We start from the raw sequence: 15,296 nt of genomic DNA on the forward strand, positions 1-15,296 counted from the left end.
GCAATTGTGAGATTCAGACATGCATACAGTAGAGCTCTCTTGGGACCATACAACTTCAGAATGCAGGGTGTTGCTGCTCTTAAATTGTATGGATGTGTCTGCACTTGTTTTTTAAAAGGAAATCCTCCCTGAATATAAAATTCTAAGACATCAGGGAGGTTAGCCTGGAACTCCTCACTTAATATATTATTTCCCCCACAAATAGAGTTTTTGACATTGAATACTCCTTATGCAATCCCTACGTTTTGAAGTAGTACTATTTCAGTACTGAATACACGTATTGCCCCATTTTGATAGATGCAGAGGTATAGAACTAAACAGGAATGGATACAGGGTAAGGCAAGGATTCTGTAAACAAGTTACAGCGAAAGAATAGCAGAGGTGCTGAACTAAGCTAGATGACTGCTATATTCATGGCATGCAGGAGCATATCTAGGGTGTGTGTTTTTCTTGCTTATTTAAAAGTGGGGGTGGGTCCTTATTGGGAAGGCAAAAGGTGGAGAGGCTTATCTCACCCCACTGCAGTGTGACTGGAATGCCATCTGTCCTCCAGCTCACAAATATATATGAGGGGCTAAGGGTCTTAAACTGATCGCCGAAGAACTGATGCTTTTGAATTATGGTGCTGGAGGAGACTCTTGAGAGTCCCATGGACTGCAAAAAGATCAAATTTATCCATCCTTAAAGAAATCAGCCCTGAGTGCTCACTGGAAGGACAGGTCCTGAAGTTGAGGCTCCAGTACTTTGGCCACCTCATGAGAAGAGAAGACTCCCTGGAAAAGAACCTGATGTTGGGAAAGATGGAGGGCATAAGGAGAAGGGGACGACAGAGGATGAGATGGTTGGACAGTGTTCTCGAAGCGACTAGCATGAGTTTGGCCAAACTGCAGGAGGCAGTGAAAGATAGGTGTGCCTGACGTGCTCTGGTCCATGGAGTCACGAAGAATCGGACACAACTGAACAACTGAACAACAACAACAAGGGTCTTACAAAAAAGTTCCCTTTGACATTAAATTGGACTCCCCATTAGCTCTTGGCCATGCATAGAAGATTGGTTTTTACCACTTCCAATCCCTCACCATGAAGGGGAACATGGCAGCTCACCATGCAATTCCAATTGCACTGGGGAAGGAAGAGATACCCCCCCCCCCGTTCTCCATGTCTGTAACTAAACAAAGCTAGATGTGTAGCTGTATACTATGTACCTAGCAAACATCTAGCTTGGCCCTGATCACGGGCAGCTACAGTAGAAGGGGCACTGGTCAAGGCACACAAAGTTCCACTCCTCTCAACACCTCCAGCTTCTTCCAAATCTCCATTGGGTTTCCACATAAACAAGACAGCAAACTTTCCTTCTGTAACCGCATGAACTTAAACACCCACCCACCCACCCACCCTTTTCAAAAAGCACAGAGCTGAAAATTCCTAGACGCCAACTTCAGCAACAGATCCCATGTTTGCACAGTGACTCCATGGAACACAACGGACTGCGTGTACAGAGCTGAAATTCCAAAACGCAGACACGTGATTGAAAGTTCTCTGGGAATTCTCACAGTGGGTCATTTCAAGTTTCTGTTGAACTCTGCGCTGATGCAGTACAGGCAAGAAAGAGGCGAGAGATGCCTGGGGCTGCCAAGGCCGCAATCCTAGGCACCGGTTAGAGTTGGTGTGGTGGGGCAGAACGACAGAAACACCCTCCTAACACCAGCTTACCTGGATGGGGCGGCGGTGGGGTAGAGCAGTAGCAAGGTCAGGGCCACACCAATGCGCCAGCAGAGCCAAACCAGCACTTGCTCTGGCGCATCTGCGCAACCCTGAGCTTGCCGGTGCTCTACCCTGCCCCAGGCCATGCGGTGAAGTGATGCCAGTCAGTTTTGCCTCAGCACACCAGCTGCTATTGCTAGGCATGATTAGGAGCGAGCCCCAATGAAAAGATGTACTTCAACGTCAGCAAGCACAGGATCAGGCCATGAATGTGCTTGGGTCCTTAAAACCAAGGTAGCAATGGTCGTTCTTAAGGCTTTAGTTTCTTTCTTGCCAGAACCGTCCCTAAAACAGAGACAAGGGCCCTGTGGGCCTGCCACCAGCCCCTGCCAGCATGGTGAACGGTCAAGAATAACAGGAGTTGTAGTCCAGCAACATTTGTAGGGTCGCAGATTCCCCATCCCTGTCCTAAAAGTTAACACAAGGGATCCCTTCGCTGCATAAACGTCCCCATCATCTCCACACGCCCACTAGATGACACATTGCACATACCCTGACCTGACTGGAACAGACTTTTTAAACGGAAAGTGAACAATGCAACTGTAGGACACCTGCTTGTATAATAAACAATTCTTTATCCTTCCATTGTCAGAGAGAAGAAAAAAAGAAGAAGAGGGACAGAGGGAGGGAGGAAGAGAAAGAGATTTCCATGCATTAAATTAAAGATGAAATGCACAGGTAATATATCTTATTGCAAGATGCCATTTTGCTTTAAGAAACATGTTTATTGCACCATTATTATTTTGGAGGGATGGGTAAAAGTTCAGAACCTCTCTGGTTGGTGTCTCCCAGTCAGAGAGACCAATGGGATGGGTTGGAAAGGCAGGATGGGTCTTCTGGCAGGATTTCCTTTGAAAGATGAGGTAAAAATGTTTTCAAATATCTGGATTGGTTGGCGCCAAGACTCGTTCAGAAGGAACCAGGCAGGGGGGCTGGTTTTTGTTTTGTTTTGATTTTTTAAAAAAATAAATAAATAAATAAATTAAAAAAAAAGAAACCACAACCCCCACCACACTTCCAAGGAGTTTAGTCATAACAAAGGAGGGTTGGGGTTTTTTTTGGGGGGGGGGGTTGTCTCTCCTTTCACCACAAGCTGGATGGAGAGAGAAAGAAAAAATAAATTCACATTGATGGGAGGGTAGGAAGGTACAACCAAGTTGAGGCACTCCCCACGCACGACAAGGAAGAGGCGGGTGGGGTCTGCGGCGGCAACACCACGGAGCCAGGCAGCCTCCTGCGTCGGACAGTATACAGCGTGCGGCCTGCCCCGTAAGGGCTCGTAATGGAGCCTGTGCGGAAGATGAAGGCATCGGCTTCTTCCTTCCATGGGAACCGCGGAGCCTCTCCCTCTTGGCAAAGGCCCCGTAGGCTGTTATTATACCGTCGTGACCCTCATGACAACCTCGCGGCTGGAACCGGAGCCCCCGCGGTGTTCGTTAGGCCGCAGGTGGCTGAGAATGTGCAGAATTGTATAGCCACAGTGATGGTTCAAAATAGTCCTAACCCGCTGGCCCCGCTGGGAGGTCCTCTCACTCCCCGAGGAGGGGTTCGTCCGTGAATTCCGCCCTCCGGGCTTTGTGCTCCCGCCAATTGGTTCCCCTAGGTCCTTGGCTTTGTCGTAGTTCAGCACCTTCCACTGCTGGTTCACCGCTTGCCAACGCTTGAATATTCGATACACCGAGGAGCCTTCGTGGATAATCAAGCCTGTCGAAAGGAAGGAAGGAAATATAAGATTGTTGCCTGGGCTCAGGGCTGGGGGAACTGTGAAAATAGGGTCCAATAAGGCACCTCAGTTTCTTTTAGCCTCTCATCATGTTGGCTTGATCTTTGACTCCTTACTCTCCTTTATCCCCATATTCAAGCATATCACAAAAATACAGGTAGGTAGCCGTGTGGTCTGCCATAGTCAAAACAAAATTAAATTAAAAATTCCTTCCAGTAGCACACAAAAGCTCATACCAAGAACAAACTTAGTTGGTCTCTAAGGTGCTACTGGAAGGAATTTTTTTATTTTATTTTGTTTTGACAAAAATACAGCCCTTCTTCTGCTCTTCAGCAAAGACTCAAGAAACTCTGGCCCACACCCTGCTTTTCATCTTCTCTTGCCTGGACAAGTGCAACCTTCTCCTCTCCACCCTTCTGTGGTTTGACCTACGTCCCTTCACTTTTATCAGGCACTCTGACAAACTCATTCGCCTCACTCCTTTCCTCTGACCCATATCTCCTGAAATTGCTACGTTGGCTTCCAGTCCGCTTCGTGGTCGATCTCTTTGTTCATATAACCCCAGCAACAAGTCCAAAGCCCCTCCACCACCACCAGTCACCACTCTTGCTCCCGCAAGCAATTTCGGTTGCCTTTCTCCCTTGCTGCCCCATATGCTTGGAACTGCCTCCCAGCACACCTCTGTGTGACCCCTCGCTCTCAGTTGCACCAAATCCTCCCTCGATCCATCCCTTGTAGCCTTTGGCACAACCCGAGTTCCCTTTGCAACACTTTAGGGCACAGTCCTAAGCTTGTCTACCCAGAAGTAAGTCAATGGGGCTTCCTCACTGGTTAAGCAGGGTTAGGACTGCAGCCTAAACCTCTAACCAAGGGAAAGCACATGCAACTGGAGTGATGGCACATTATTTCCCCCCACTTGCCACTTCCCTCCCTTTCTTCTATCAAACTTCAGATTGGATGTTCCTCAGGGCAGGGAACTGCCTTCTTGCACCATACAGGTTGAGGGTACTATATAAGCAAATGAACAAATAAATATATGAATGTTAAGAGGCGAGGTCTGAGTCCATCTGGATCGCACCTCGGTCCATTTCCACCTCCAGCTTAGCCGGAGTCCGTCACTTTGCCGCAAAGCACCCATGTCACTGGAATAATTTCTCTTCTGCAGTTCTGTGTGTGCTCATGCGATTTCCACGCAGGGCCAGCATATATGCGTTTGGACGGGGGAGACCCAGGTTCAAGTCTCTGCTCAGGAACAAAGCTTTCTTGGGTGGCAAGATACCATCACTCAACCCAAAGTCATTTCACAGGGCTGTTGTACAAGAATAGACTGTGCCTTGCACAATCATTTGCATGGGGAAGTAATTCTGTTTTTAGTTAGTCCTCGTGATTTGTGAAGGGATATTGGAAAAGTACCCACAGGGCACAGATCCTCTGTCTTGCAAGACCTGTCACCTAGCTGTTTCTCCTGGCCTCTAGTTATTAGGCTGCATCTACTCCTATGCCCCAACCACCTACCCAAAATAAAACCTGCATATCGAGCTGTTTAAGTTAAGCATATTTGCATGCATTATATAGTTCTGCATAAATGCATTTCTTGAGCATGGGGTGTTGAGCTTTCTTGGCAGTTCCCCGGGTAGATTTTGGATTAAGTTGTGTGCCGTTTTGCTCCTATTCCCTACCCTGATTTAAAAACAAAACGAAGCATCAGCTTTCATTTTCCATTTTCATGGAATGGCTACCCACAGGCCAAGAATCGGTTTTAGTCTGGCATTCATGAACTAAGGGCAGCAAAAGCTCAAGAAGATATTAACTGCTTTATGCTTTGTACTTTGCCTCTCACCTCCTTCCCTTCCCTTTCTTTCCCATGTGCTGAAATTTAAACGTTAAGGCCCTTGGGGCAGGGACTTGTCTTTTGCTTCTATCACTCTGTGGCACAACATGTGGCGTAGTCAGAAGCGTACCCAGGCTCCCTTGCACCCTTGGCAAGGAGATGAATCTGTGCCCACGTCCCTTGTGCCCTTTGCAGATGAGCCTGTGCACCTTGCCCAGCCACCCAGAGCAGTGGAGGACTCCCCAGGGAGTGTGCGGACAGGCAGGCGAGCTCCGAGCCACTCCAAGCCAGAGGCCAACCCCTAGGTATGCCACTGGGCATACCTAGAGCATGAAATTAGAACCTTGAAGAAAACAGGGTTCAAATCCCCAATTGGCTATGAAACTAACTGGGTGGCTTTGGGCAAGTCACTACAAATGTACAAATGATGGTGGCAGAGACATAATATTACATGTAAAAAGGATGCTTTCCTCCCTATGATAATGCACAGACCAGATTCTTGGCAACAAAAGGGTGTAAATGTATTATTTCATGACAAGGAAACTGCCTTTACGGATCGTGCAGACTCAGGAGAGTGAATAAACAAACATCTGGGAAATGTTGGTTTTGTGATTAAGCAAATATTTGGTGGGAGTGTGAAATAATATGAAACCTTTAGAAATAGGTAAATATCATTATTTCGGAGATAATAAAGTAAGACCCATCTGTCTCCACGTTAACCTATTCTTTGGGGCATGCCAAAATATTATTTTAACGTCATGCTTAGGGAATTGGCATATAAAATAATTCTGCAAGACTGAATGTTGCAGGGAAGCGAAACTTTTCCAAAATATTGAAATCCTGGCTAAATCAGCACCACGCTTCTTTGTGAACTATGTGTATGAATGAATTAGCAATGTTGATACAATTACAGCAGCACTGGTGCCCTGGAGTGTTGACCCCCCCCCCCATTAGCAAGGCCCTTGTGTTGCTACAACATGCAACAGTCTCAGCCCGTACAGGCCCTTTGGCTGGGGTTAATGACAGCCATAGTCCAAAACATCAGGAAAGCGCTGAGTCTGGGAAGGTTTATTTACAGGAATTTCTGAGGGATGCGGGCTGCATTCATTCAATGTTTTGGAATAAGGTGGCGACGGAGGTTTTTGATAGATTATAACATGCGTATAGAGGGCGGCATGTCTGTAACGGCTCCTTTTGTTTCCTTATTTCTGTGTTTGTTGAAAAATAACCCCTCCTCCCTCCCGCAACATATTCTGGAACTCCAAGAGCACCAGCGAGTTATAAATATCATCTCCCAACTGGATGCCACCCAGTGACAATCAATCGAGCTCCTGCCATCCCCTAACGTGGGTCATTACCATGCGACACGTGTCCCTGTTGAATCAATGGGAAATGGAAAAGTCATTCATTCATTTCCCAATGACAGCGCACCGCTCGCTTCCCACAAGGGGCCTAGCTGTTATCATTCCGTCTCGCCAGAGCTCATCCATCAGTGCCACAAACGCGGCTCGGCCTCTTTAGTGAATGTCATTGGCTTCCAATTAAAAAAGGCTTTCTCTCCCATTGACGGTGTGCGGTTCTGGAGGTAACCATCTGCTGAGGAACCCAAAGGCAAAGGCAGCCACAGGGTGTACCAAGCCCTAATTATGCCGCCCACCCCTTCAACCACGCACGGGGCCATCGACAAAGGCACGTGACGCAAAATCTGCCGGCAGTCTTCTCATCAGGACACACCATTGGAGGAAAGGGTAACTGCTGCCCACTGAACAGATTAAGCATGCATCTACATAATATCGTGGGCACCCAGGAGCACAGCGCTTGAACCAGGGACCTTGGCTCCGAGAACCTAATGGCTATTAAGCTCAGTGGCAGAGTGCAAGGCTTTGCATGCAGAATCCCAGGTCCAATTCCTGGTGTATCAAGGTAGGGTTGAGAAAGACCTCTGTCTGAAACCCTGGAGAAGGGTACTTGTCAGTCCTTGTAGACAAGGGTGGGGGGTGGTAGATTGGGATCTGCTGCTAGATCCCTGGATAATCAGTGGTTCCCGAACATTTTCCCGCATGAACCACTTGAAAATTGCTGGGGGTCTTGGGAGACCACTTAATTATTTTTCCACCTGTTGTAGCTATTATAATGTAATGTACTGTATGGTTTTTAATTGTATTTGTACAACCTCTTTTATTTATTTCATTTGTATATTGTATTGTATTGTATTGTATTGTATTGTATTGTATTGTATTGTATTGTATTGTATTGTATTGTATTATATTGTATTATATTGTATTGTATTGTATCACATTAAATTCAAACTTTAATACAATAACATACAATATAAGAAAGAAAAGAAGCAATAGAAAGATAATTAAAAAATCAATATGAACATTTAATGTGATGGATGTGCCATCTCCCATGTTCAGCCACAAATCCACAGACTTGACGGGGACCATCTGAATGAAGGCGGAGTAGATCAGCTAATGAGCTGGTTCCCAATTGTATAACACTAGCAGCATCAAAACAACTTTCCCCATCAAATTAGGCTGCTGAAATGAAATACCGTAAGGCTATCCAGGAACTCAGTTCTGTTCTGATATTGACAACAAACTCCCTGGCTCAGAAAGAACCCTGCCCCTTTCATTCTTAGTGTATGTCGTTAGCACCTGGATCTCTGGTAAATTTTGAGAGGTTCTAGTAAAACAACAACAACAACAACAACAACAACAACACAAAGTACACCTGACAGGCTGTTATGTCTGCCCTCCCCTGGTGTAGAGAATGCTGAGTTGGATGGGCCAATATTTAAATTTTGCCAGGCTTGGCTCATTATTCTGCAACTGGAGCCGCAACAGAGCCCAGCTGGAAACTAGAAAACCTACCTCATGCCAAGTCAGACCATTTGGCTGTGCAAGTCTAGACCAGTCATTGGACTCTGGATAGCTGGACGAGGGCCAACAAACTGAGTTTGAAACCACTGGATAGCTCAGTTGGTTACAGCGTGGTGCTGATAATACCAAGGTTGCAGGTTCGATCATTGCAGGGGGTTGGACTAGATGATTCTCAGGGTGCCTTCCAACTCTACGATTCAGCAGCATCGGATGTTCGGCTTCCGAAAAACCTTCAAAAACCGGAACACTTACTTCCAGGTTTTCGGCGTTTGAGAACCAAGGCGTTTGAGTACCAAGGTAAGTGTTCCGGTTTTTGAAGGTTTTTTCGGAAGCCGAACCCCCTGCAATGATCGAACCTGCAACCTTGGTATTATCAGTCCTGCTAAAACCTGTTTTGTTTAGGCAAACCTACCCAGAGTAGGTTCAAAAACATGTCAAAGTGCAAGTAGATAAATAGGTACCGCTCCGGAGAGAAGGTAAACAGCATTTCCGTGCGCTGCTCTGGTTTGCCAGAAGCGGCTTAGTCATGCTGGCCACATGACCCCGAAAGCTGTACACCGGCTCCCTCAGCCAGTAACGCGAGATGAGCGCCGCAACCCCAGAGTCAGACACGACTGGAGCTAATGGTTGGGGTCCCTTTACATTTACCTTTACCCAGGGTAAAGCTGTCATTCGTTTTAAGATGTCATTCTATGTTATAATTTACATTATAACCACTGGTTTTATTTCTGCTTTGAAATGTTTAGGTCTTGCTTTTAACTCCTGACTCTCATCGATAATGTTTCTTTCATGTAAACTGCTTAGAGTGTTTTTGCAATTAAGCAGTATACCAACTGTGTTAAATGAATTAAAAAGTAAAATAAATACACAAGGGCTTATGTGGGTGCCCATCTATCTTTTCAGGTACTTAAAAAAGCACCTTCACATCCAACTACTATATATTTTGGAAAGCTGTTGTGACTTTTCACTATACATTTGGACACCTCTTAAGATATCGTAACCAAATTTTGCATGATAGTTCTGAGATCAAGGAACAGGTTTCGATTGGTGCTTGGATACAATGGGAAGCCATTTTGAATCAAGATGGTGGGCTGAACCTTTTAAGACTGCACTGATGTTTTGGTTTCTTGCCATTCCTGAGCGAAGCCAGGTGCAAGGCTGCTAGCATCAAATACAGTGGTACCTCGGGTTAAGAACTTAATTCGTTCTGGAGGTCCGTTCTTAACCTGAAACTGTTCTTAACCTGAGGTACCACTTTAGCTAATGGGGCCTCCCGCGCCGCCAGAGCACGATTTCTGTTCTTATCCTGAGGTAAAGTTCTTAACGTGAAGCGTTATTTCTGGGTTAGCGGAGTCTGTAACCTGAAGCGTCTGTAACCTGAGGTACCACTGTACGTTCCTGTCACAATCACAACAAAATGTACCGAGGACTAATTTAGCATCGCTGGTCACGCTTCTGAGAAGTAACAGGATATGGAGATGGCAACAAGAGGAGATAGCTTTAAAAGGGGGTTAGACAAAAGCCTGTTGTCTTTGGTGCTTTTGAATTCTGGTGCTGGATTGATGCTTTTGAATTCTGAAGAATTGATGCTTTTGAATTATGGTGCTGGAGGAGACTCTTGAGAGTCCCATGGACTGCAAGAAGATCAAACCTATCCATTCTCAAGGAAATCGGCCCTGAGTGCTCACTAGAAGGACAGATCCTGAAGTTGAGGCTCCAGTACTTTGGCCACCTCATGAGAAGAGAAGACTCCCTGGAAAAGACGCTGATGTTGGGAAAGATGGAGGGCACAAGGAGAAGGAGACGACAGAAGATGAGATGGTTGGACAGTGTTCTCGAAGCTACTAACATGAGTTTGGCCAAACTGCGGGAGGCAGTGAAGGATAGGCGTGCCTGGCGTGCTCTGGTCCATGGGGTCACGAAGAGTCGGACACGACTGAACGACTGAACAACAACAACAACAGACAAAAGCACAGGGGCTGAGCCAATCAGTGGCTAGAAGTCATGACGGCTATAGGCTACCTTTTGGATTTGAGGTAGGATGCACCTGAAAATCTATTGCTGATGGGTTTGGGGTGGGAACATGTCTGGGAGATGGTTACTTCTTTCACGTCCTGCTTCTGAGCTTCAGTGGAAGAATCTGGGTTGGCACTGTGACAAACAGAATGGCAGACTAAAGTGGACCCTTGGTCTGAATCGGCCAGGCGTCCTTTAATTTCCTTAGCTGCTCACAGCTTTTACTGGGGACAGATTGTGCATGAAAACCTGTAAAATTGGCATGCTCAGATTGAGGTAGGCAGATTTAGGGGTTTTATGGCACTATGGCAACTAGGCCATATTGAGCCCAACACGGACGTCTGCTGTAAGCAGTTGTCTCCCATCTCCCATGCTGTTGAAGCATAAACTTTATTTTGTCAGCAATCAGGCTTCATTCCCAAGGTATTTTATGAACTATTTCAAAACACAAACACGCAAAACAAACATAAATCTGGCACTTGGATTAATATCTTCACTCAGAAAGGAAGTCAGGTCCAAATGTCCAGAGATCATGGGAAGACACAATTAAATGAATGTGCGCGCACAGCACCATTGAATGGTCTGGGAGCATCTGATGCTGCAGCAAGTGAGGGCCTGGCCCATCCCCTGAATGGGTGGCCAAAGGCAGCCCCACAGAACGCCACATATATTTAAATGGATGCATGCACCACAAAATGAATGTGGCTATGCCTCCAGGTCTCTGGTTCTCAAAAGCTGCTTGCTACGCTATGTATGCGGGACACGGGTGGCGCTGTGGGTTAAACCACTGAGCCTAGGGCTTGCTGATCAGAAGGTTGGCGGTTCGAATCCCCGTGCCTGGGTGAGCTCCCGTTGCTCTGTCCCAGCTCCTGTCCACCTAGCAATTTGAAAGCACATCAAAAGTGCAAGTAGATAAATAGGTACCGCTCTGGTGGGAAGGTAAACAGTGTTTCCGTGCGCTGCTCTGGTTTGCCAGATGCAGCTTAGTTATGCTGGCCACATAACCCAGAAGCTGTACGCCGGCTCCATCGGCCAGTAAAGCGAGATGAGCGCCGCAACCCCAGAGTCGGACATGACTGGACCTAATGCTCAGGGGTCCCTTTACCTTTACCTATGCTATGTATAGCCTTTGACACATCATCATTACAATGGCTTCAATTGAGTTCCCAATGTCCCCCCTCCACCCAGGGGTTATTGCAGCATTATTTCTCTGCCCCCCTCCCCTGAACTCATCATCATGTTGAGTATTAAAAGTACTGGAATTGTGTTATGTAAATCACCCAGGGATTTAGAGGGTGGTGATTGGCTTTTTACACTTGATGTCACAATAGACGGCTTGGCATACAAGAGGGGAAACAGAAGTGAGGGGGTAGATGGATCCAGAAGGTTGTGCTGAGGTAGAGAGTGGGCAGAGGACGAGGCCTGGGTGGTTAGTAAACTACACTGACATGCCAGCCTAGATGACTGGCGGCTCCTCCTTCCTCTGAGGATATTAGCTCCAAGGATCACAGCAGAAATGCTGCATGAGTTAGAGGCCTGGGACTAATTTGTGTATTACGGCATTGGACAATTGATATAATTTGTGCTACCACTTTCCTGAATGTGGTGTGCGTCAAAGTACAATTTGTGGCTTATACCTTAACATTTCTTTCCGCTTTAAATTAAATCCTGCTATTGTTCCTTGAGCTACTTAATGTTGTTGTTGTTGTTCAGTCGTTCAGTCGTGTCCGACTCTTCGTGACCCCATGGACCAGAGCACGCCAGGCACGCCTATCCTTCACTGCCCCTCGCAGTTTGGCCAAACTCATGTTAGTAGCTTCAAGAACACTGTCCAACCATCTCATCCTCTGTCGTCCCCTTCTCCTTGTGCTCTCCATCTTTCCCAACATCAGGGTCTTTTCCAAGGAGTCTTCTCTTCTCATGAGGTGGCCAAAGTACTGGAGCCTCAACTTCAGGATCTGTCCTTCTAGTGAGCACTCAGGGCTGATTTCTTTAAGAATGGATAGGTTTGATCTTCTTGCAGTCCATGGGACTCTCAAGAGTTTCCTTGAGCTACTTAATGGACCTGGGCTTCTGCTGTCTCACTGTTTCAGATCTTTCAGTAATTTTCGCCATCCCATTTTCAAGACTCATCTCTGTAGCCATGAGGCCTAGAAACTTTAAGAGAGGCGAGCTGGGTTTCTAAGCACTATACCTAAAGCCTGTGGCCTCCTGAGGCTTTTGTTTCATTGCTGGATGGTTTGTGTCTGTTAAGTCTGCGCTAAGAGCCATTTCTGATGTTACATTTTACCCATACAGATCTGTGGAGACCTACGTCTTACAACTTCCTTTCATTTCCCCTGTGTTCAGAGTGTGGGTGTGTTTTCTCTTTCCTGCTTCCAAATGATTCCCAGAAAATTCCGAACACCTCCAGGCACCTTGGGATGTTCATGTGTTTGTGCGTTTTTAAACAGCGAGACGTTGCAATGCGCTGTAGTCATTCTAAGCTGAACTGACCCTGCCACTTAGGGGAAAGATGTAGCTCACTGACAGAGCATCTCCTTTGCATGTAGGGCTGGGAATGTCTCCTGTGTGAAACCCTGGAGAGCTACTGGCAGGCTGTGGATACAATTTTAGATCGGCCAATGGTCTGACTCAGTATAAAGCCAGCTTCCTATGTTCCTGTTCTAGGAAAACAAATGGTTCCCACAGAAGCAGTGGCTAATTTCTAAATTAAAAGGTGCTGGGGTTAACTTCAGCAGGGAAGCCACACTTCCCTCCTAATATTATTCCCTCCTTTTTATTCCTAATATCAGGCAAGCTGCAACTGGCCATCGGTGGCGAAAGCTAGGTACTCTGCAGATGCTCAGAAACCACTCCCCACTTTATCATTACCAGCCATGGGGCTGGTCGCTGGTTCCGGGGCTGAGTTTGGGGGTTTGAAAATTCTGCGTCAAGAATGTATGTATACATTTGTTGCCCTATATAAACTATGCAAATTAAGCACACCTATACAGTTCGTTTTGTATATTTCCCCCTAGTGAGGGGGAAATAGCAAAGCAACGACCTGGAACCCACACCTTTCCCAATGGAAATCTCATTCAGCCCCTCCCACCTCTGCACCTGAGACTATTTACCTTCTCCACATCCTTAAGGACTATAAACTCTCCCTCTCTGTATATATGATTTACTTAGATTTTTGGGTTGACAAGTTCTGAACCGAGATAGCAAATAGGCTTGCATGATGTCCAGGAATACAAACAGCTCTGCAATTTAAAAACGCCAGAGGGGGCTGGTGGAAGGTGGGCGAGAGATTTTAACACACGGCGGCTAATCGTTACAATCTAAAGCAAAAGGAGGATGCAACAAAACTTGCCTACAGAGAACTGCTTTCTGACCTCCACAGAAGCATACATTCTCCATCCTAATCTCATTTCCTGTGTTACTGCGCTGCCAAGACTATTGCCAGGAGGCACTGCTTCAGAACTGGCCTTTCCGAATGGTTAGAAATCTCCTGAAATCTACCATCAAATTCCTTTGCATCGAGATCCACAAGGGAATCATAGAGCAGACGAAGCATTGATTTCCCCTTTCCCTGCATCCAGCAGGGATCATGCTAGTGGAGAAAGCAAAACAGGGGGAATCCTCCCATTCCCCCCCCCCCAAGCGACGAAACCGGGCTTGGCTGGCTGGACTCACTCACCTATGCAGACGATGTCCATAAAGCCGTACATCCCATAGCAGATCTGGAAGAGCAGGTCCTGCCGCTGCCACTTGGCCGAGGGGCTGAGGGACGACCAGATGAGCCACGAGATGCTGGCGATGAGGAAGAGGGAACCCAGGATGATGGCTGCGATCTGTACCTTTTCGATCACCGTCAGGGAAATCGCCTGCCACTAGGGGCGGGGAGGAAAAACAGCACATGGGAGCGGACGCTGGTAGGGTGCTTTTGCCAAACGATGGGCAGAACAAGCCAAGGTGGGATTTTCCCATGAGGCCAAGGGGTGCAGAATCTTAGGGTGTCGATGCACAACAAACACAATACAGAGAGCTTGGGCATCGGCAAAATCATTCTGCTACAAATATACAAATGTTTAGGGAAGTTTTTAATGTTTGGTGTTTTATTCTGTTTTTAATCTGTTGGGAACCACCCAGAGTGGCTGGGGGAACCCAGCCAGATGGGCGGGGTATAAATAAAAATTATTTATTTATTAATTATTAATTATTTATTATTATTATTATTAATGGCCCGTTCCGAGGGTTGTACCCAGTGCTAGCCCTGTTCAGAACAGAACCACTGAAATTGATAGACACGACTAACTTAGACCCATCAATTTCAATGGGTCTACTCTGAGTAGGACTATTCCCCATGCTGCTTCTTCCCATTGCTTCCTTTCCACACCCTGCGACCAAACCAGATAATGGAAATAGAACAGAGCGGGGGGAGGGGCCGATGCCACAGGATAGTGGTTCATGGAATGTGCTGCAGGATATATCCTCAGGTTCCTTGAGAATTCACTAATCCCCTTACTGAGCCTCTGTGTTGCTGTTCATGTGCTGCAGCCTTAAAAGTTGCCGCACCGCACGGAAGGGACGCCGGCCGATCGCGCCTGCCATCTTGGGTGGACTGCGCATGTCCACACATGCGCAGTACATCCAGGAGGCTGCGCGTGCGTCGTGACGTCACGGCACACGCGTCGTGATGTCAGGGCACGCGCGGTAGTGAGCAGTGCACTGCCCCTGGGGGGGGTGCCTTTAAGTTTTCCGCCCCGGGCAGCAAAGAGGCTCGCTACGCCCCTGGTGCAGAACACAGCACAGTGGGTGAGGAATGTATGGCCATCAGAATCTTTGTTGAGGTTGTTAAGACTGCTTGGCAGCCTGTATGTGTATGTGTGCCATGCTTTGCTGTTGACTCCCTCCCCTCCTCCCTGCAACATGTGGCCCGCTGGTAAAAAAAATAATTCACCAAGCAGGGTTTTAGCAGACCCGCAAAGTGTCCCTATATTCCAGAGACAGTCCCAGATTTTCAGAAGCCATCCCGGTTTCCAATTTGACCCCAGAATGTCCCGCTTTTCTTTAGGACGTCCCTATTTTGATTGGA

General features: G+C 47.0%; 1 protein-coding gene across 1 annotated transcript in view; it reads right to left on the reverse strand.

Annotated features, from left to right (window-relative positions):
- Window positions 1-2,808: 2,808 nt before the first annotated feature.
- MARCHF9 (membrane associated ring-CH-type finger 9) overlaps window positions 2,809-15,296 on the reverse strand; it is a 38,223-nt gene continuing 25,735 nt past the window's right edge. Inside the window, exons 3-4 of the mRNA XM_033138471.1 lie at window positions 13,899-14,091; window positions 2,809-3,468 (exon numbers count right to left, since the gene is read on the reverse strand). Coding sequence (XP_032994362.1) covers window positions 3,140-3,468; window positions 13,899-14,091 — 522 coding nt within the window. The 3' untranslated portion in view covers window positions 2,809-3,139. The remainder of the gene's footprint in view (window positions 3,469-13,898; window positions 14,092-15,296) is intronic.

Source organism: Lacerta agilis, chromosome 2 (assembly GCF_009819535.1).
Source record: "Lacerta agilis isolate rLacAgi1 chromosome 2, rLacAgi1.pri, whole genome shotgun sequence".
Taxonomy (NCBI): Eukaryota; Metazoa; Chordata; class Lepidosauria; order Squamata; family Lacertidae; genus Lacerta; species Lacerta agilis.